A 23,046-nucleotide genomic window follows, 5' to 3' on the forward strand; every position below is an offset into this window, starting at 1 on the left:
CTGGCGCCCAATGACTTTTACCATCTTTGCACCCACTACATACAGAAGGATGTCAGTTGCCCCTGGAGGTTCTCATTTGACCAAAGGAGGCCTGGGACCTTGCTACATGTAATAAAAATAAAATCCAGTAGCGGGCCTGAGACCCCCCCCCCCCCCCGTGATGGTTGGGTGGAGCACACCACTACATTTGAAGAGGAATCCCCCTTTAACAATCATACACAGCAGCATTCTCTACACAATCTGCAGCCACAGATAAAACCTCCCAGCTGTAGAACGATCGTTAATCTTGGCAGGTAAAACTAATCATGGAATAAATCAAGAATGATTTAGTCTGTGAGAGGTTATGAGGTTTGTGTGGTTTGGAGTATCTGCAGGGGATGATTGTATTACCAAGTATAAATTCTCTTGGGTTACAAGTCGCAGAGGAAGCGGTTTGACACACAACAGCATTTTTGTTTTCCACGAGCGGATTACGCAATGGGAAATGGTACTCGTAGCTGTACCCTAATCCACCACAAGGGGGAGGATAGTCCCATTGGAGGCAGAGAACACAGCCAGGATGATGGGGAAGAACTGTAACTCTGGGCAACCTACAGTTTGAAATAACCGCAGAGAAGATTTGTAATTGGCTGCAAAAAAACGTCTGCATATTATTATTTCCTGCTGAGCTGAATAAATCATTTCGATTTTACAGAGGAGAACCCAGCAACAAGTGCACTGAACTGGGGATAGGGTTTCCACCTTATGCCTTTATTATTATTAAGTTACTAATATGGCGCCGTCAATATACGCAGAGCTTTACATATATATTGTACATTCACATCAGGGTCCCCCCCCCCCCCCCAGTAATATGTTCTGTGCCCACCCACTCTGTCATCACTGGGAGCCTGAATCCTGGGCCGAGCCTGATGTGGCCAACAAAACTGACTCCAATATAGTCCACACAGCACTGGATGATTACGTCTAAGTGCAACACAATAATCACTGCCCCGTATGAACGGTTGATCGGCGCCTGGCATGAAAGAAAATGATGGCGCCTGGCAAGAGCGAATGATCACCCCCTGACATGACCGACACCTGACATGAGCGGCTGATCGGCGCCTGGCATAACCGATTGATCGGTGCCTGGCATGATGGGCGCCTGACAGGAGCAGCTGATGGGCGCCTGACAGGAGCAGCTGATGGGCGCCTGACAGGAGCAGCTGATGGGCGCCTGACAGGAGCAGCTGATGGGCGCCTGACAGGAGCAGCTGATGGGCGCCTGACAGGAGCAGCTGATGGGCGCCTGACAGGAGCAGCTGATGGGCGCCTGACAGGAGCAGCTGATGGGCGCCTGACAGGAGCAGCTGATGGGCGCCTGACAAGAGCAGCTGATGGGCGCCTGACAAGAGCAGCTGATGGGCGCCTGACAGGAGCCTGTTGATACCTTCACTGATACCACTGCAGTCCTCTGAACCCACTAACAGGCCAGGTTTGCAAGATAACTGAAATACATCACAGGCGATATCATCTGCTGCAGTAATCTAGTCTACATCTCCCCAAGGTAATACTTAAAATCTGGCCTGCTAGTGGGTCCTGAGGACAGGAGTTGAGAACCACTGTTCTACACTTATCGGCAGCTGTCTATGAAAAGCACATATAGACACAAAATTCCATGTGATCACAGTTCCCCCCTGTGGCGGTGTGATAAATCCATTTATTCCTCCTGTGCAGCAACATAGAGACTTCAAGAGCCAGTACAAACCAGCCAGATCAGAAATGCCATTTAGAATTTTTTTCCCCCCTCTGGCCTAAGGTGGCCAGATTTTTTAAATGAAATCCGGGGACTCTGCCCATCGTCGCCCGCCTCGCAGCCTGTCAAGTCTTACTCTCCGGGCCCCGGCTACTACTGGGTGGGGAGCGGAGGAAGATCACTCCGCCAGGGAAGGCAAGGAGATAAGCAGGCAGGTGGCTGGCCCAGGACGTAAGCCAAGGCAGAAGAACATGCGAGCGGAGCTGAATGGGCATGCGCCCGAAACTGAAGAAATATTCCCTCCAATCCGACCAGCACATGATCATCAGAAAGGGGCACAGATAATGAAAAAAATACACCCTCCTAAGCTAGTAGGAGCCGGGGGTGTAATTTAGAAAAAAATATTTTTAATTCTGCACTGACTGTCTTTGAAATTGCCCCAGCCTCTGTTCAAATCCAATCCGGGCACAGACTTGGTTCGGGGACAGTGACCTCAACCCAGGGGGGTGTCCCTGGAAACCGGGGATGTCTGATCACCCTGATCTGGCCTTCCCTGCCAGAAAATTTGCATTGTACAATATCTGTAGATTTACTAAGCAAACCTCTTAATTAAAATTTGAAGAAACCTATTCCTGTCCAGTTGTAGTGCGTCCCTTTCAGCGCGCCTGGGAGGGACAGGTGCAGCGCCCAGTCCTGCCAAAGGAAGCTTGTTATAAAGTCTACAGCAGGACGGGGCTGAACATTCTACTGAGTATTAATGGCCTTAGAGCCCCCTATGCATTCAGGGATGAGGGTCCTTAAATGCACAGGGCCACCAAAACGCTGCACCTGTCTCTCCCTGGTGCAATAAATCGTCGGGAAGGATGAGCTGCAGCTGGACTGCCCCAAGGTAGAGGGCCTTAGGGGTTCACATTTCCCGAATGTCAGTGGGCAGGTCACTTGTCTTTCCTTCCTTCATTGCCCCATGCAGCAAAAGCACCTCACTGGCCACAATGCTATCTCTCATAGAACAACAAGGAGTCATTATAACCGACAACGCAAAATAAAGTTTACAACTAAGGGAAAGAAGTGGACAGATTCAAGGCTGCAGATAAGAATAACAAAAAGTGGATCACATGCATTAGCTAAAAAAGTCAGTGATTGGTATTTGGTGAAAGCCACATTCACTGCAATGACTGTGGGTATAAGATTGTGTATATGGCATTATTATTTTTTATATTTTTTTTGGTTGAACTAGATGGACTTGTGTCTTTTTTCAACCTAACTAAGTAATTACGCACCTATATGACGCAAAAAAAAAAAAAAAAAAATCAGTTTAGGAACTTTTGAAGTGCTTTGATACTATCCAGCTGCCCCTCCCACTGCATAAGTGCAATATTTTTATTTTTGGGAAATAAAAAAGGATAATGAAGCGAAGATCGAGGCAAACCCTGCTATAAAAATTCTACGAATTGTAAAGTTGAGGAACTAAAAATTAAAAAAAAAAAAATGCTATATATATATATATATATATATATATATACACATATACACACTGCATTGAGGCAACTGCTAGTTTATCATCTATGCAAAGGGAAAAACAATCCCTGAGTGTCGGCCATGGAGGACATACATATAAGTAGAAGCATAAATGGTACCTGAATTTCAGCATTTTGTGCACCGGGCTCCCAGGCTGGAGGAGAAGGAGGAGGAGGAGAGGCAGTCGAGGATCAGTCTTGTAGAGGAGAAGCTGGTGTCAGGAGGGAGGAGAAGCTTCCACTGGGGCTGAACACACTGGACTGGAGGCTGAGGAGGCACCTGGTTCAGCTTAGCCTCTCGCTGGAACTCTGCATCAGACCAACTGCAAGAGGAATGCAAAATATGAGCATTTTCAGAGTATGCTAAACAATGCAAATAGGGGCCTCACAGATGGTTGTGATTAGCCAGTTCACCCACTGGCCAGACTCCTCACAACAATCTTGGGGTGACTGCCAAGCGGAAAAGGGGGGGAGCTCAGCGACTTAACCCGTTAACTGCAAGTGACCCATCCTCCTGTGGCTGCAGCAGCACCAGAAGTGTACGGGGAGAGGGAAGACCAAACAAACATTAGAGAACCTGCACCCATTTTAAAGATATTTTTTTTTTTAAGCTGAACTCCAAGCAGTTATAAAAGACAAATTATTGCACCAGTAAAATGCAATGGATAAGTACCTGGATAATACTTGGTATCAGCCTCTTGTAGTCTATGTACAGCAGAGCTCAGTTGTGAAGACAGAGAAGCACAATGAGCCAAGGGACATGCTGCTGAACCTTTGGAAGTAGGTAAAAGGTGGAGGAGTTCCCAGTAACCTCCAGCAATAAACCTTTGCAAGTGTCAGGGCAAGCAATAACCCTCAGCAATGCAAAATGACCCCCAGCACCGGACAATGACCACCAGCACTGCATAATCATAATCATCAGCACCATACAATCACCTCCAGCACCAGACAATAAAAATAACCCCACAGCACTAGACAATATTGACCAGCAGCACCAGATGATAATGATCCCCAGCACCAGATGATAATGATCACCAGCACCAAATGATAATTGTCAGATCACCTGTGGCCAGGTGACAAGTGCACCCCGTTGGGGTCAGGGATGCACCACAGGGTAGTGAACCCTATGGCCGACTGCTGCAATCAGAGAGGAAGCGTGAACCCAAGATTCCCCAGGGCGCGGAGTCCAAGACCCAGCTTTGTGTTCACCAGAGCCTCTCGTGGTGAGGATGGCCTTCGCTGCAGCTGGATCCAGGTCGCGACCCCTTGGATCCCCTAGGTCACGCTCTGCAGGGAGAGAGGGGAAGCAGCAACCAGGACAAGCGATAGTGATGGGTAAGCCGAGGTCAGGGCAACAGGCAGACAAGGGTAACCGAGGGACAGGCAAAAGTTCAGGGTCACAGGCAAACAGGAGAAGTCAGGGACGAGCCAAAAACGGTACACAGGACGGTAAACATAGCAGACTGCAGACAGGAACTTAAGCTAACAACAAGGTTGAACAGCAAAGCAGACCTGCAGTGCAACAGTTAATATAGACTTCCTGGGATGGCCTGGGGTGGGGCCATACAGGAAGGAGAGGTGATAAAAAGGCAGCCAGAAGAGAGTCAGGCCTCTAATGGAGACATGAGGAGAAGGTAAGCTGCCAGACATTGTTGCATGTCCATGACAATAATGTCTTCCTGTGTCTTCTCCTGGTCAATCGGGAAGCTGGTCCTGAGACCCAATTGGCCAGGGAGTCTTCGGATGCCTAGCCAGTCGGGTCTCAGGACCCGCTTCCTGTTCGGCTGGGAGGAGAAGCAACAGCCTCATCCAGGAGCCCTACCCTGGATTTGTATCTTTGTGACTATTGAGGAATACACCAGCCGTCATTTTATGACCACCCACCATAGCCCATCAAGGCATGGACGCCACTAGACCTCTGAAGGTATGCTGTGGTATCTGGCACCAAGCTGTTGGTAGCAGATCCTTTAAGTCCTGTTAATTGCGAGGTTGGTGCTCTATGGATCTGACTTTTTCCAGCACATCCCACAGATGCTCGATTGGATTGAGAGCTGCAGAACTTGGAGACCAAGTCAACAGCTCTCGTGTTGCTCAAACCATTCTTGAATTCTTCAGGCCACTTTCTTCCATTGCTCTGTGGTCCAGTTCTGAGTCTGAGGCTACAAAGCCCCATATACAGCAAACTGCGATGCTCTGTGTGTTCCGACACCTTTCTATCAGAACCAGCATTAATTCTTTTCAGCAATTTGTGCTCCAGTAGCTCTTCTATTCGATCGGACTACATGGGCCAGCCTTCCCTTCACCTCCATGAGCTTTGGCTGCACATGACCCTGTCGCCAGTTTTCCTCCCTTGGACCACTTTTGGTCGGTCCTGACCACCGCAGACCTGGAACATCCCACAAGAGCTGCAGTTTTGGAGTCGCTATGACCCAGACGTCTAGACATTACAATCTGGCCCTGGTCAAAGTCGCTCAAATCCTTACACTTGCCCATTTTTTCTGCTTTGAACGTATCAACTTTGGGGACATGTTCACTCGCTTCCCAATATATTCCACCTACTCTCAGATTGTAACGACGTAATTAATGTTATTCACTTTACCTATCGGTGGTTATAATGTTATGGCTGATCGGTGTATATGGTGTTGCAGTCAGATTGAGGGGACTGAAGGAACAAACTGTGTGTAAAGCCTGCTACACACGACAATTTTTTTTCTCTCTTTTTCTATTGGGGTTGAACTTGAGACCATTAATTTAATGGAATTTGTTTACAAAAGCTGGAGTGCGCAAAATCAGGCTCACTTTTGCATAGAAGCCAATCAGGTTCCAGGTTTTATTGCCAGAGCTTAATTGAACAAGCTGAGGTCAGAGGCCGATTGGTTTCTATGCAGAAGTGAGCCTAAATTTGCACTCTCCAGCTTTAATAAATAAACCCTATTGTGCCGACGGGGCTCTATTTCCCCCATTGATATCCACAATGGGGCTCTATTTCTACCACTGACACCCAACGATGGGGCACTATTCCTCCCACATTCATAAGTTTAGAAATCATTCTGTAACCAATGCCATCAGTATGTTTTGCAACAATAAAGATTTGAAGGTCTTCAGAGAACGCTTTGCTTTTAGCCATCATGAGATGTTTCTTGTGACACCTTGGTAATGACACACCTTTTTATAGGCCATCAGTTGAGACTGAATCAGCTGATATTAAAGGGGTTTTAAAGGTTTGTGTTTTTTCACCTTAATGCATCCTATGCATTAAGGTGAAAAAACACCTGACAATTACAGCCCCCCCCCCCGTTTTCCTTACCTGAGCCCGTTCACCTGCTCGGCTCGTCACCTGCGTCCTTTTCACCACAGAGTCTCTACGTTGATTGGATAGATTAATAGCAGCGCAGCCATTGGCTCCCGCTGCTGTCAATCAAAACCAATGACGCGGGGTCGAGTCATACACTCTGTGTCTATGGACGCTGAGTGTATGAGATGGGATTGCGCTCGCAAGGTAACCCCCTCGGGAGAGAGCTTCCCAGAAGGGGGTTAGCTATGCTATTTGTGGGGAGGAGCCAAGAAAGCCGCCGTGGGACCCCAGAGCAGGAGGATCGGGGCCACTCTATGCAAAACTAACTGCACAGTGGAGGTAAGTATGACATGTTTGTTATTTAAAAAAGAAAAAGAACATTTAGTACCACTTTAATTTGCACTGACACGGGGCACGATTGCTTTTTAATTTCTGATAGATTTCAGCTGGTGTCTTGGCTTTCCATGCCATTTCCTGCCACTGACACCCCATTCCTCCATTGATGCCAACAATGGGGAACCATTCCCCTCACTGACACCACCGATCGGGCTCTATTTCCCCCCATTGATATCCACAATGGGGCACTATTGCTCCCACTGACAACCAACGTTGGGGGCACTATTGCTCCCACTGACAACCAACGGTGGGGCACCATTACCCCCCCTAATACCAATCATGGGGCATGGTTTACTCCCACTGCCCACAGTCCTGCCCCCCTAAAACTTACAGGAGCCTGGGCATCGCACCAGTCATCCACTGATAGCGGTTGCAATCCTTTGCAGGCTCCTTAGCAAAAATATAATAAATGCACATTTACTATTTATTTTCTAAAAGTTGGACTTGGCCTTCAAAGTGCCTGTGCTGGCTGGTGAATGATAGAGGCTTTGTGACTGCCCCTAACACACCAGCTCAAATAGTCTCATGTTTCAGGCACTATTAGGTAGATTCACAAAGAGTTAGGCCGGCTTATCTACAGATAAGACGGCCTATGTTTAAGTGTATTCTCTAACAGAGATACACTTAAACATACCTAAGATAGGCTGGCTTGCGCCATTCTATCTTAGGCTGCAATGTTTCTTTTGGCCGCTAGATGGCGCTGCCATTGCGGCCGGCCTAGATTATGTAAATGAGGGTCTAGGTCGATTCCCGACGATTTACGAGCGTACGCCGGGCCTACGTTACGAGTTACGTCATTTCCGTATGCGATAGGCCGCCTAAAGTTATTCCACCTATGAGGTGGAATAACAATGTTAAGTATGGCCGCCGTTCCCGCCCCGAGGTTCGGATTTTTTACGTCGTTTGAGCAAGTCGTCCGCGAATCGGGATTTACGTAGTTTACCTACGCGTCGAAATCAATAGGCCCGTACGGCCTACTTAGCCGCAATGCGCACTGGGAAATGTAGTCGCCCGGCGCATGCGCAGTGTAAAAAACGTAAAAAAACGTGAGGTCAAGCCTCATTTCAATGATACACGCCCCCCTCCCAGTCATTTGAATTAGGCGCGCTTACGCCCGCTCGTTTTAGGCTACGCCGCCTAAAATTTGAAGGTTTGAGAATCACTTTTAACCTAAATAATTTAAGGCGGTGTAGCCTAAAAATAGTAGGCTAGGCCGTCCTAATTTTAGGCGCCCGTATGTGAATCTACCCCTATATGTCAGAAGTTACTGCGCACGCTTAATATCTGGGTTAAAGCAGCCATGTAACATGGAGGACAGTATAAAGCCAAAGGATGGCTACAAATACCAGGAGAGGTTTAACTCTAGACCATAATACCCCCCCCCCCCTTCTCAGCGTGCTTTTGAGATGATGTGTGCTTTGTTAGGCCACGCTTGTGCAATTAGCATGTGATTTATTAGATGGTACAATAATTGCTGCAATTATTAAAATGCCATAACCTACATTTTTTACAGACCCCCATAAACCATTACATAATAAAATGGGGGCACTGTAATAATAGGAAACACGACACACAAGTAGAAAAATCAGCTCCATACATTTAAAAGGAATTAAAACCTATTGGATTAAAAAAGTGAACCTTTGGCCAAGGATTGGGTATTCAAATACTGCCATGTTCTGAACAAGCAGTAAATGAGCTTTAAAACAAACTCTCACTGACCCCTGCAGCTGCAAACGCTGTGGAGCAAATTATCCTCAAAGTTCAGAGCAGATGAAGAGAAGTCCTCCAACTTAAAGTGTTACTAAACCCTCAACAGTAAAATCTGTATATGCAGTAAAGCAAGCTTGGTATACTCACAGTGAAACCTAAGGGATTAATCCTCTGCATTGTGTAAAAAGGCGTTTTGATCCGGTCTTCTCTGATCGTCCCCTTCTTCCACTGTTCCCAATCCATCTTCTGATAGTACAGAGCTCCAGGAGGCACTCTGCACATGCTCAGTTTGGGGTGTAATGCTAGAGGGATATTTATTTTGGGAGGGTGCATGTGATCAGCCCAGGGCCAATCAGCACTGTACAATATAGGGTCCGGGGGTCCCGAAACCTCATAGGACAAAGGATAATGAAAAATCCTCCTACAAACTTTAACAAGACACTGATAGAAGTCACAAGACTGCTATATACTGCTGATGAGAAAAGGTATTTAGCAGTTTATATTTACTGAAATAATTACATTTCCATGTTCTGTGTACTGTGGGAGACCAGATATAGTGTGAATGCAGAGTCCTGGGGAGACCAGATATAGTGAATGCAGAGTCCTGGGTTTAGTAACACTAACCTCTCAGCACCCTCTTCCCAGCAGCTCAAATCGACCTGCTCCCCCACCCAGCAGGATCACTCTTCATCTTCACCTTCCCAGAAGGAACTCAGATAACCTTAACACCCCCCCCCCCCAGCAGTGATTAAGCAGCTGATCACCCTGCTATAAACACTCAACAGCTTAGGTTACCTTGCTCCAACCACCCAGCAGCTTAGATCACTCTGCTCCCCCCTCCCAGCAGTGTCTCAGTAGCTCAAGTAACACTGATGCAACCTCCCAGGAGTGACTCTGCAGCTCATATCAACCTGCTCCAACAAGTAACTCATCTGCTTAGCTTTTTCTGTTCTTCCTTACAAGACATGACTCAGCAGCTCAGCTCGCCCTGCTTCCCCTCCAAGCAGAGACTTAGAAGCTCAAATCACCCTGTGTCCCCTCCCAGCAGACACTAAGCAGCTCAGACCACCCAGCTTCCCCTCCCAGCAGAAACGTAGCAGCTCAGATCACCAAGCTTTCCCTCCCAGCAGAGACCAAGCAGCTCAAATCACCTTGCTTCCCCTCCCAGCAGTGAATCAGTAGCTCAGATCACCTTGCTTCCCCTCCCAGCAGAGACTTAGCGGCTCAGATCAAACTACTTCCCCTCCTAGCAGAGACTCGGCAGCTCAGATCACAGTGCTTCCCCTCCCAGCAGAGCCTTTGCAGCTCAGATCACTCTGCTTCCCCTCCCAGCAGCTCAGATCACCCTGCTTCCCCTCCCAGCAGCTCAGATCACCCTGCTTCCCCTCCCAGCAGCTCAGATCACCCTGCTTCCCCTCCCAGCAGTGAATCAGTAGCTCAGATCACCTTGCTTCCCTTCCCAGCAGAGACTTAGCGGCTCAGATCAAACTACTTCCCCTCCTAGCAGAGACTCGGCAGCTCAGATCACAGTGGTTCCCCTCCCAGCAGAGCCTTTGCAGCTCAGATCACTCTGCTTCCCCTCCCTGCAGCTCAGATCACCCTGCTTCCCCTCCCAGCAGCTCAGATCACCCTGCTTCCCCTCCTAGCAGAGACTCGGCAGCTCAGATCACCCTGCTTCCCCTCCCAGCAGAGACCAAGCAGCTCAGATCACCCAGCAGAGACCAAGCAGCTCAGATCACCCTGCTTCCCCTCCCAGCAGAGCCTTTGCCGCTCAGATCACCCTGCTTCCCCTCCCAGCAGCTCAGATCACCCTGTGTCCCCTCCCAGCAGAGACTCAGCAGCTCAGATCACCCTGCTTCCCCTCCCAGCAGCTCAGATCACCCTGCTTCTCCTCACAGCAGCTCAGATCACCCTGCTTCCCCTCCCAGCAGAGACTCAGCAGCTCAGATCACCCTGCTTCCTCTCCCAGCAGAGACTCAGCAGCTCAGATCACCCTGCTTCCCCTCCCAGCAGAGACTCAGCAGCTCAGATCACCCTGCTTCCCCTCCCAGCAGAGACTCGGCAGCTCAGATCACCCCTGCTGCCCTCCCAACAGTGAATCAGATGCCTAGATCACCCTGCTTCCCCTCACAGCAGAGACTCAGCAGCTCAGATCACTCTGCTACCCCTCCCAGCAGTGACTCTGCTAATGCCCATGATTCAGTTGCTTGGCTTACTCACTTTGCAGGGGACACATAATCAGCGTCCAGTCACCAAAGATTAAAGGTGGTGGATGTGGAAGGAATGGCAGAGAGTTATCAGCTTTGAGAAGGTTGTTTCTACATAACAGGAATCAGAGAGGGCGAGGAAGGGGCAGCACTGTAAGCCAATCAGGTCTTTGTACATTGTAGCGTAAAAAGGGAGAAGGTCGATAGGTTGAGTGAGCACAGGATGACCTCATCAGTGTGCCGCTCCTCCTTCACCATCCATTCACAGCCCGGGGCGGTCCCTGATCAAACGTATTGCTTTAACCGCAGTGGAGTAAGATGAGGTCACAACTTGGCCAAGCAGTCTGACACGGATGTCTGAACTGGAAAAATGGCTGAACGGAATTACAACGGTTTTGGCAGTCTAAACAGGTCACAATCATGTAATTCAACTGTAAATGGACTAGTTTGCCTACAACTTCAATCCAAGCCTCCCAACCCCCTGTAAACCAGACCCTTCCACTGAACTAAACCCATGTTCTGTATACTCACCTTATCCTGGGGGAATATCATGGTGGGAGCAGAACGGTGGAACAACAAATCTAAAAGGGAGAGGTCAGGAGCAGAGTATTTCTGCCTTGGAGGTGTGGTATCCTGGTGGCGAGTGTAATCAGAGAGGAGGTCAGAATTATTTCGACCTTATTGATCGAGTCGGTGGGCTTTTTGTCCCGAGTGTAATCAGAAAGGTTGAGAAGTCGGAATATTTTTCACTTGTTGGAGGGTGCGATATCCAGGTGGAGTGTGTATTCACAAAGGTAGAGAGGTGGTCAGGAGCAGAGTATTTTCCATCTGATGGAGGGTCAATTTTGGAGGGTTTGACATCCTATTGGTTGAAAAGGGGAGGCAGAGAGGTGGTCAGAAGTAGAGTATGTTGGAGGTGTGATATCCTGGTGGTGCATGTAATCGGAGAGATAGAGAGAGAGAGGTCAGCATTTTGACCTTACTGAGGGTCAAGTTGGAGGGAGTTTAGTCCCAGTGATGAGTGTAATCAGAAGGTTAGAGGTCAGGAGCAGAGAATTTTCCACTTTATGGGTCATGTTGGAGGGTGTGATATTGTGGTGGAGAAAAGAAAGAAAGAAAGAAAGAAAGAAAGAAAGAAAGAAAGAAAGAAAGAAAGAAAGAAAGAAAGAAAGAAAGAAAGAAAGAAAGAAAGAAAGAAAGAAAGAAAGAAAGAAAGAAAGAAAGAAAGAAAGAAAGGAAGAAAGGAAGAAAGGAAGAAAGGAAGAAAGGAAGAAAGGAAGAAAGGAAGGAAGGAAGGAAGAAAGGAAGAAAGGAAGAAAGGAAGAAAGAAAGAAAGGAAGAAAGGAAGAAAGAAAGGAAGAAAGGAAGAAAGGAAGAAAGGAAGAAAGGAAGAAAGGAAGAAAGGAAGAAAGGAAGAAAGAAAGAAAGGAAGAAAGGAAGAAAGAAAGGAAGAAAGGAAGAAAGGAAGAAAGGAAGAAAGGAAGAAAGGAAGAAAGGAAGAAAGGAAGAAAGGAAGAAAGGAAGAAAGGAAGAAAGGAAGAAAGGAAGAAAGGAAGAAAGAAAGGAAGAAAGAAAGGAAGAAAGGAAGAAAGAAAGGAAGAAAGGAAGAAAGGAAGAAAGGAAGAAAGGAAGAAAGGAAGAAAGGAAGAAAGGAAGAAAGGAAGAAAGGAAGAAAGGAAGAAAGGAAGAAAGGAAGAAAGGAAGAAAGAAAGGAAGAAAGGAAGAAAGGAAGAAAGAAAGGAAGAAAGAAAGGAAGAAAGAAAGAAAGGAAGAAAGGAAGAAAGGAAGAAAGAAAGGAAGAAAGAAAGGAAGAAAGAAAGGAAGAAAGGAAGAAAGAAAGGAAGAAAGAAAGGAAGAAAGAAAGGAAGAAAGAAAGGAAGAAAGGAAGAAAGAAAGAAAGGAAGAAAGAAAGAAAGAAAGAAAAAAGAAAGGAAGAAAGAAAAAAGAAAGAAAAAAAAGAAAGAGAAGAAAAAAAAAGAAAAAGAAAAAAAAAAGAAAAGTAGAAAAAAAAAGGTAGAAGGTCAGGGGCAGAGTATTTCGCACCTGATGGAGGGTCATGTTGAAGGGGTGTGATATCCTATTGGTGGAAAAATGGTGGCAGAGAAGACCAGAAGCAGAGTATTTTCAGCCTATGGAAGACAATGTTTAGACGGTGTGATGAGTGTAATCAGAAAGTTAAAGAGAAGGTCAGGAGCAGAGTATTTTCCACCATTTGGGGGTGTGATATCCTGGTAGTGAGTGTAATCAGAGAGGTAGAGAGAAGGTCAGTAGCAGTATATCGACCTTATCGAGAGTCAGGTTGGAGGGTGTTTTTGTCCCGGTGGTCAGTGTATTCGGAAAGGTAGAAAAAATGTCAGAAGAGTATTTTCCACTTTATGGAGGGTGTGATATCACAGCACCTAGTACAGTCAGAAAGGTAGGAGGTCAGGAGCAGAGAATTTTCCATCTGATGGAGGGCCATGTTGAAGGTGTTATGTCCTGGTGGGAAGTATAATCTAAAAGCTAAGGGAGAAGGTTAAGAGAAGAGTATTTTCCATCTGATGGAGGGTCGTGTTGGAGAGTGCGACATCCTGTTGATGGAATGGGAGAGGTAGAGAGAAGGTTTGGAGGAGGAGTATTTTCCACCTCATTGAGGGTCAGGTTGGAGGGTGTTTTCTCCCACTGGTGAATGTAATCAGAAAGGTAGAGAGGTCAGGAGAAGAGTATTTTCCACTTTATGGGCCATGTTGGAGGGTGTAATATCCTGGAGATGAGTGCATTTAGAAAGGTAGAAGGTCCAGGGCAGAGTATTTTCCACCAGATGAAAGGTCATGTTGGAGAGGTGTGATATCCTGCTGGTGAAAAAAGAGAGAAGCAGAGTATTTCCACCTTATGGAAGGTCATGTTAGAATGTGTGATGTACCGGTGCGGAGTGTAATCAGTAAAGTAGAGAGGTCAGGAGTAGAGTATTTTCTACCGTTTTGAGGGTCATGCTGAAGGTGTGATATCCCGGTGGTGAGTGTATTCACAAAGGTAGGAGGTCAGGAGCAGAGTATTTTCTATCTGATGGAGGGGTGTGACACTCTGTTGGTGGAATAATAGAGAGGTCAGGAGCAGAGTATTTCCACTTTACGGAGAGTCATATTGAAGGTGTAAGGCTGGGTTCACACTACGATTTTCCCGTCCGTCAGCCGCATACGATTTCAGTATTGAAAACGTACGGGCCCGGACGGGAAAACGTATAGATAGACAATGCATTGCAAATCGTATGCACTCAGATGCATCCGGGTGCGTACGATTTGCTGGCAAAACGTTTTTTAAACATACGCAAAACCGTGTTCAACCACGGTTTTGCGGACGTTTTTAAAACAGTATGGCAAACGCATACGTTTTTCTTTAACATTAACGTCAATGGAAAACGCACATATGTGCGGTTCCATACGTTCCCGTCCGTTTCAGCCACATACGGTTTTTCATATAAATCGTATGCGGCTGACGGACGGGAAAATCGTAGTGTGAACCCAGCCTAAGAGTGGCGAGTGTATCTGGAGAGGTCAGAAGAAGAGTATTTTCCATCTTATGGAGGGTCACGTTATATCCCGGTGGTGAGAGTAATCAGAAAGGTAGAGAAAAGGTCAGGATAAGAGTATTTTCCACTTTATGCCATGTTGGAGTAGGGTGACCACGTGTCCGGGATTGCTCGGGACAGTCCCGCATTTTGCAGGTCTGTCCCGGGCACCTTCATTCCAGGACAATATAGTGTCCCGGAATGAAACTGACACTCGCAATCTTTCTCCTCGCCTCACAGAACAGGCATGTGTATAAACAAACACATACATGCCTGTTCTGTGAGGCGAGGAGAAAGATTGCGAGTTCCTACAAGCTGGGAACCACAATCTCTCATCTCCTATAATCAGTCCCATCCCCCTCCCAGTTAGAACACATGCCAGTGAAATTTTTACAGTAATCGGTGCATTTTTATAGCACTGATCGCTGTATAAATGCCATTGGTCCCAAAAAATGTGTCAAAAGTGTCCGCCGTAATGACGCAGTCCGATAAAAATCGCAGATTGCCACCATTACTAGTGCGAAAAAAAAAATTCTATAAATCTATCCGGTATTTTGTAGACGCTATAACTTTTGCGCAAAGTAAACCATTCAATATATGCCTTTTGAGATTTTTTTTACCAAAAATATGCAGAAGAATACGTATCGGCCTAAACCGAGGAAAAAAACTTGGCGTTAAAAAATTTAAAAAAATGGGGCTATTACAGCAACAAGTACAACATTGTGTGTTTTTCCCAAATTTTTGCTCTTTTTTTGTTTATAGCGCAAAAAATTTAAAACGGTGCTCAAATACCACCAAAAGAAAGCTCTATTTGTGGGGGAAAAAAACACTTAAAAAATTTTGTTTGGGTACAACATCGCATGACTGCGCAAAAAAATTGCCCGGTCATTGGGCAGCCATATCTTCCGGGGCTGAAGTGGTTAATGCATTCTCGGTTGATCCTGCCCAATCCACCCTTAAACACTTACCTGAGCCCAAACTCGATCCAGCGCTGTTGCCCGAGAGGAGCCATTGACTCCTCCTGCTGCTGTCAGACAGCTGTGAGGAGGGAGCGGGGCTGAGCCGCGCTGTGTGTGTGTGTGTGTGTGTGTGTCTCTAGACGCACACAGCCCAGCTCAAGATTCAGCATGCATTGCTGTGCTATGGGGGTACTCAGAGAAGTGGAGCAGCCAAGAGTGCAGCAGAAGGACACCTGGAATAGAGGCTTGGGGGTCGCTCCATGCACAAAGCAGATACGGTTTGTTATTTAGGAAAAAAAATAAAGCCTTTGCAATCACAACACGAATCTGGAATTAATTTAGATTTATTTTCTATACATAATATTGACATGGTAGCCCTGTAATGATCATATTTCCCAGATATATAACAAACAACCAATATACATTAACGAAGGGCACAGAAAACCCAAATGTTCAATTTTCGGTGGGTGACAGTAAAGAAATCATCCTCCATTCTCAGTCTACAGTCACACTGATAATAGTGCTATGGCATTAAAAGAATAAAGAGATCCTTCAGGAAAGTTCTGAAATCTATCCGCCGCCAGTTTAGTGAAGTCCAACCCTTGCCCGATCACCGGAGGGCTGTGTATGGCCTGAGCCCTCCTCGGTCATCTGCCTTAAACATTACACAATGAACTGCACTTGGCATTAAAACTGAAGGTTTGAGTGGCACACTGGGTTCGCCCTACCAACCTGCTCAGTGCCCTCACTAATAAATCTGGGCATTTGGCGCAACCGCCAACTTGGCTCACTTTTGTTGTTACCTGTTCTTGCACGGGAGAGAGGTGAGAAATTCTGAAATACACCTCTGGAAACCGTTTTGTGTTTTTTTTTCTACATGAGGGACAACAATGTATCAAGGGAGAGATCTCACGGTCACCAATCACGTGACGTTTTTGCCTTGAAAGTATGACTCTGGCTGCTGATACATCATGCATGAAAGAGAGGACATGTACTCCCACCAATCCAGAGACAGGAACTGTGTGCTACTGAATCTGGTTACTCAGATCAAAACACCCCAAAAACGTCATACCTTTGCACCTTACCAGACCTTAAAGTGGAGTTCCACCCATAAATATAACATTACATCAGTAGTTTTAAAAAAAATGTCATTAGTCCTTTAAGAATTTTTTTTTTTTAGATGCCTTCAAAGTGTTGTTGCTAGGCAGAATAGTTAATCTTCCCACTTCCTGCACCTAGGTGCTTAAGCTCCCTAACCTACACCGCACAGACTCCTGGGAATGTAGTGGGTGTAACTTTCCAGGAGTCTGTGCACTCCCCAGTCTGCTTGTGCAGCACTGAGCATGTGCGAGATCTGCAAGGCTGAAATCCAGGAAGTCATACAGTCTGGCTTCATGATGCCCACACTTAAGATGGCCCCAGTCAATTTCTATTTTATAAAGTGTCTAAATGCTGTAACAACCTAACAAAACGGACCTTAGTTTACAGACTAACTTTACTAGAATACATTAAGCTTGTGTATTACAGGGGTATTTATATTTAAAAAGTGAAATTGTGGCCGGAACTCTGCTTTAAGGTGGTTGTAAACCCTTACAGGCCACTTATACCTACAGGTGAGCCTAGATTACACCTTAAAGATAAAGTAAACTCTCCCCCCTCCCCCTTTTTTTTCCTTCTCTGCAAAGTAAAGGCACAATGTGCTAGTATGCATCGTATACTAGCACATTATGCAACACTTAACTGCAAACAAAGGCCGCTGGAGGTCGCATCCATCATGGCCCGTCTTCCTTCTGGGGGTGCAGACTCCGGCTGTGTGACTGGCCAGAGCCGCGTGACGTCACTCCCGCGCATTCTTACTCACAAAATGGATTATCGCTCTCACTGCGACCAGAGAAATAATCACCCAATAAATCAGGTCTCTATACATCTCACCTCCACTGTAGGTTGGTCTTCTGAAAAGGAGTGCCACCCCTTCATAAAAAAAAAAGTGGTATCTATGGCAGTGTCTGCACTATAAATCTTCACCCTGATACTGGCGATTTCAGATTCGGGGCTCAGACCTCACACAGCTCTTCACCATCTCAATAAAGCTAAAAAGCTGGAAATCGCTGAACAGCCTCTCACTGCAATAAAACATTTTTTTTTTTCAATTCCTGAAGGACCCATTTAAACACACTCTTCCCTAATAAAATAAAACTAAAGTCAAAACCAAATAAAAGCTCTTCCCTTCATTAAACGTCGGAGCGCGGCCTTTCATTTCCAGTATTTACTAAACAAAATAAAAACCACACAAAGCAGTAAAGTTTCCCTCAACACAACCACTGCGGCTTCACGAGTGGCGATATCCCAGACCAGAGCTACTCACTCGTCTATTGGTTGTGCTACTAATACATTATTGCAGCTTGGTTGCGTCACAGGATATTCGATTGTTGATAGGAGAGAGTATCTCTCAGTAACAGACGACCAATCTGCATTTCACGGCTTTGGGTGGTACAACTTTTCAGCCTGTCACCTCATCAAGAACCGGTCATTGGCTGCCGAATGAAAAAAAAAGTCCACCCTAGGAGGCCTGAAGTGTGGACCTTAGGTGGCAAAAAAAACGTATTGAATTAAAAGGTGAATTCCTTTAGAACAAAAATGAAGGCACACTATGAGTTAAGTCCAGCAAGGTGCATGACACCTCCTGGGCTTAGCTCTTTTATATCTGACAGCTTTATAGTATTCCTGGAAGACAGCCATCGCTGTAGTTCTGGGAGATGGACGCTGGATCTGTCTTGAGCTCTGCATCTTGAACAGGCGAGTCACTGCAGCTACTATGCCCTCCCCTCCTCCTGCCCAATCACAGAAGCCTTAGTAATATGTGAACACATTCACAAAATACAAAGGCTTCTGTGAATAGCATATAGCTGCTCTGGGCGTTTCTCACCATTCAGATCCTTGAAGCGTTACTCAGGCAGAGCAACAAATAATAGAGATAAGCCCAGGAGAGGTCAGCTCCTTGGACTTAAATTGATTGTAAATGATTACCTTGTAAAACAACCCATTCAGTTTAAAACAAAAAAATGAAGCGTTGGGGTAACAAACGCTTTAGCTCATAGTGTCCCTCCCCTTTTTACAAAGGCTGCTTTGATTGGGCAGGAGGAGGGGAGGGGCAGTCATAGCAGCTGCACAGACTCTAAAGTTTAAAGGGGTTGTAAAGGTAAAAAAGAGACTTTCTCCACACCAGGGAGAAAGCCTTGCATTACTGTGTGGAGTTACAGACAGAAGAACAGGAAGTGAGGATTTCTCAGAAGAAATAAGGACATTTAAAAGCAAAATGGAAGGATGAGGTAAGTGAAGGAGGACTGCACTAAGGTAAAGGAAGCTATTTAGGGGGGGGGGGGGGGGGGGAAATGACCTTTACAACCCCTTTAAGATGCTTAGACCCGAAGCATCCGAATTGGTCTCCCGGAAATACAGCGATAGCCGCCACCTGTGAGTGCAATAAAACTGTCAGATGTAAATAATAGAGGTAAGCCCAGGAGATGTCATACACCTCCTTGGACTTAACTTCTAGGGTGCCACTTTTTTTTTAGAAAGTGGCCGAGTTCCTGGAATTCGGCATTAAAGCCTGGTTCACACCTATGCAGTTTGCTTTTAATCCGTTTTTGCGGTGCGTTTTGTTTTCATCTTTTTTGACAATTTGTTGCTAGGCAGATTAAAAATGCAAATGGTGTCAAAAACACACTACATGATTTTCTGCAGATTCCCCATTAAAGTCTATTGAACCAAAAACAGTTTTGTATTAAAAAAAAAAAAGTCCCTGACACTTTCCAAAAACACAACGGCTGAAAAAAAAAAAAAAAAAAAAAAAAAAAAAAAGCATAGATGTCAACATGTCCCGTAGGAAACCATGGTAAGTGGACTGTAATGGGTTTCTGCAAAAAGCACCAAAAAACGCCTAGGTGTGAACCGAGCCGAGGTACAGCTTTTCACAGACACCATCTTTAAAGGGCTAAAAAGTATAATTTATTTTATCGGACACATTTATAGTTTTACACAACTTTCACCCAGATATCACAGATTGTCACAAAGGACTCCAGTTAGAAAAATGTGGGGCCCCATTTACACTTCGGGTAACAGAACACACGCTCCTGTGTTTGTTTTTTGCGAGCTGCACATAGGGGGGGGATAATTTACCTGATCGGGCTTGACCTATACGCGACAAACACGCCAAAGACGCTCATGCATCAAATTTTGGCACGGAGCCAGGCGCATTTGACAATGTGTGTTTTGTCGCGATCATTGCACCCAAAAAAAAAAAAAAAATGCACTGCGTTTGGGGTGGCCCTTAAAGCGGGAGTTCACCCGAAAACATTTTTTTAACATTAGATTGAGGCTCATTTTGTGAAGGGGAATCGGGTAGTTTTTTTTAAATCGAAGCAGTACTTACCGTTTTAGAGAGCGATCTTCTCCGCCGCTTCCGGGTATGGGCTGCGGGACTGGGCGTTCCTATTTGATTGACAGGCTTCCGACGGTCGCATACATCGCGTCACGAGTAGCCGAAAGAAGCCGAACGTCGGTGCGGCTCTATACGGCGCCTGCGCACCGACGTTCGGCTACTTTCGGAAAATCGTGACGCGATAGATGCGACCATCGGAGGCCTGTCAATCAAATAGGAACGCCCAGTCCCGAAGACCATACCCGGAAGCGGCGGAGAAGATTGCTCTCTGCAAAGGTAAGTACTGATTTGATTTAAAAAAAAAAACACCCGATTCCCCTTGACAAAATGAGCCTCAATCTAATGTTACAAATTAACATTTCCGGGTGAACTTCCACTTTAAGAAATAATGGCACTGCCCGCATCCTCTACAAAGTAAAAATAAATAAAAATTAAATAATGGCACCGCAATTTCTGAAAAAGCAAAGAAAAATGCTTGATTCTGCCGATGATTTTGGCGTGACGAAGTGTGAAAGTTGAGTGAAAACCTTTATAAAATGGATCGCTTGGTGTCAGTCTAACAGCAAGATTAGACAGGAAGTATACAATTACTCTGGTAGGGACAAAAGAAAAACACAATAATTTTTCTAGCTACATCCAAGGGCAATAGTGCATGTGACAAACATAAGAGAGGAAAGAGACAAAGTCAGAATGAACAAGCTGCATAGAATCGAATCCCAGAGCTGCTGGTTGCTGCCTTCTGCACGCTTGTAAGCTGCAGCTTGCCACATTTCCCTCCTGTGACTGTTACAATGTATCACTGCTGGCAGGAGAACAGGACGTGGGGCCTTGTGATTGATGGGTGTGGATAATGGGTCTATCCTTCATAAAACGGGCACTGATGAGTGAAACACACATCTCTGCACCAATGGTAATCCTCAGTAATTTACGAAGGCTTTCTTTTATTTTTTATGCTGCTTATCTTACAAGAGTTCAGTAACGCTTCTGACAGTCACTGAGGGGGAAGCGCCTGCTGATACTATAGTGTGTGTACAAGCTGAGCAGTGACCAGCAGCAGGGCTGCTAATAGGGTGGGGGACAGGCGGTACTTCTGTACCGGGCCTAATTGGGTCAGCAGGGGGAGAGTCCCAGTGCAGCAACACAGTTTAGTTACACCTATCTGCCCAGGGTGGGGCCCAAGCCAGCCCCCAAATTCCATGGTCACCAGGTGGCTGAACAGTGGTAGGATTGCTAGTGAAGGGGGAGGGGGGTACAGGTGGTACCCCTGTACCAGGCCCAATTGGGTCAGCAGGGGGAGAGCCCCAGTGCAGCAGCAACACAGTTTAGTTACTCCTATCCGCCCAGGGTGGGGCCCAAGCCAGCCCCCAATTTCATAGTCACCAGGTGGCTGAACAGTGGTAGGATTGCTAGTGAAGGGGGGTACAGGCGGTACCCCTGTACCAGGCCCAATTGGGTCAGCAGGGGAGAGCCCCAGTGCAGAAACACAGTTTAGTTACTCCTATCCGCCCAGGGTGGGGCCCAAGCCAGCTCTCCATTCCATAGTCACCAGGTGGCTGACCAGCGGCAGGATTGCTAGTGAAGGGGGAGGGGGGTACAGGCGGTACCCCTGTACCAGGCCCAATTGGGTCAGCAGGGGGAGAGCCCCAGTGCAGCAACAGCTCAGTTTAGTTCAGGGACTCCAGTCTGCCCAGGGTGGGGCCCAAGCCAGCTTCCCCTTCCACAGCCACTAGGTGGGACGATGGCGTCCAGGCTGTGGGGCATTTACTCAAAATGGGCAGCGGGGCATCTACTGCAGAGTCACTGAGCACTGTCAGTCAGGAGAAGGGAGTGACAAGCCGAAAACTGCATCCAATGGAAATATTAGAGAGGGGGGGGGGGGGGGGGTCTTGATTTTATTAGCAGCCGTGAAGAACAGCAATTCTGTACATTGTATCCCGCTTTCTAGATACCATTCCATGCTCCCCCAGGGAGAGTCTATATTCTGCAGAGCATTGCAACCTTGCAGCAGATGTCACAGTGCAGCTGACCGATCCCTACGCTCAGGGTGAGAACACTGATCGGTGCAGATATTTGGCAGAAGAAGGGGAATTGCCCCCCCGGAACATATAAACGGACAATGTTCAGCTACCGTCGCGTCCTCGGGAGCAGGAGAACCGTGTGCTCATTTTCACATAAGATAAAGATAAGAAACGGACTGTACAATATGTAAAGCCGGGACGTGTTCAAGGTTACCTCCCAGATCAAAGTCCCCGTCCAATCAGAAAATAGGCTCATTATTCAAGTTCAGTATTAATGTCAAGTTTAAATATCCGGTTGTTTCAGGTTGGCGCTCTGCCGGCAGTTTGGTGGGGAACGGGGGGACTGTTCTGTTTAAATAAAGCTAGGATTATACAAAAGGCCTCTTTGGCTGGTATGTACAATAGTGTGTCTTCCTTATAAAGTGCTACAATGCCCTGCGGTGGGTCAACACCGGGTTATTGCTTCAAGAGGTCTTTCAGTACCGCTCCAGCGCTGGCATCCGAGGAAACAGGCAGGGGGGTGAAGGTGGGCAAGGCGTCCGAGATGGGCTTCATGAGAAGATGCCCCGAGGTGCCCCCTCCCAGGGATCCTGGGGAGATGAGGGGGATGGCTGCTGAACGAGGAGCCAAGAAGGGGTTCGAGTCTTGCCTTCGACTTGATCCAGAACCTTAAAAAACATAAATAAAAATAAATATGCATGCTGTCATCAAATGTATAAAACAGAAGGTAAAGCAGAATGCCAGCCAGATACAAGATACAAATTAACAGCACACTGAAATATTAAACAGCTTTTGCATCAATATTTACATTCAATCCAAAGATTTCCCGGCTGTACTTTTTTTTTCCTGTGGCTAGAAGTCCTCAGCCTCATGGCCATTCACCCAACTTCCTCTGAGCCCAGGTCATTCCGTGTCTTTTATATCTTATCTAGCATTTACTGTGCAATCCACCCAACTTACCCCCAAGTATCAGATACACTGCGCCACCCCGGCAGCAACGCACTGTGTCACCCCCGCACCAGCAGCAACGCACTGCGCCACCCCCACACTGGCAGCAACGCACTGCGCCACCCTCGCAACGGCAGCAACGCACTGCGCCACCCTCGCAACGGCAGCAACGCACTGCGCCACCCCCGCAACGCACTGCGCCACCCCCGCAACAGCAGCAACGCACTGCGCCACCCCCGCAACAGCAGCAACGCACTGCGCCACCCCCGCAACAGC

At 46.8% G+C, this 23,046-nt stretch overlaps 2 protein-coding genes across 2 annotated transcripts in view; both read right to left on the reverse strand.

Moving 5' to 3' along the window:
- FBLN5 (fibulin 5) overlaps positions 1-10,953 on the reverse strand; it is a 69,134-nt gene extending 58,181 nt beyond the window's left edge. Inside the window, exons 1-2 of the mRNA XM_040333818.1 lie at positions 10,871-10,953; positions 3,370-3,572 (exon numbers count right to left, since the gene is read on the reverse strand). Coding sequence (XP_040189752.1) covers positions 3,370-3,383 — 14 coding nt within the window. The 5' untranslated portion in view covers positions 3,384-3,572; positions 10,871-10,953. The remainder of the gene's footprint in view (positions 1-3,369; positions 3,573-10,870) is intronic.
- Positions 10,954-21,676: 10,723 nt separating this feature from the next.
- Positions 21,677-23,046, reverse strand: part of TRIP11 (thyroid hormone receptor interactor 11) — a 69,436-nt gene continuing 68,066 nt past the window's right edge. Inside the window, exon 20 of the mRNA XM_040332975.1 lies at positions 21,677-22,490. Coding sequence (XP_040188909.1) covers positions 22,279-22,490 — 212 coding nt within the window. The 3' untranslated portion in view covers positions 21,677-22,278. The remainder of the gene's footprint in view (positions 22,491-23,046) is intronic.

This window comes from Rana temporaria, chromosome 13 (genome assembly GCF_905171775.1).
Source record: "Rana temporaria chromosome 13, aRanTem1.1, whole genome shotgun sequence".
NCBI classification, from domain to species: domain Eukaryota; kingdom Metazoa; phylum Chordata; class Amphibia; order Anura; family Ranidae; genus Rana; species Rana temporaria.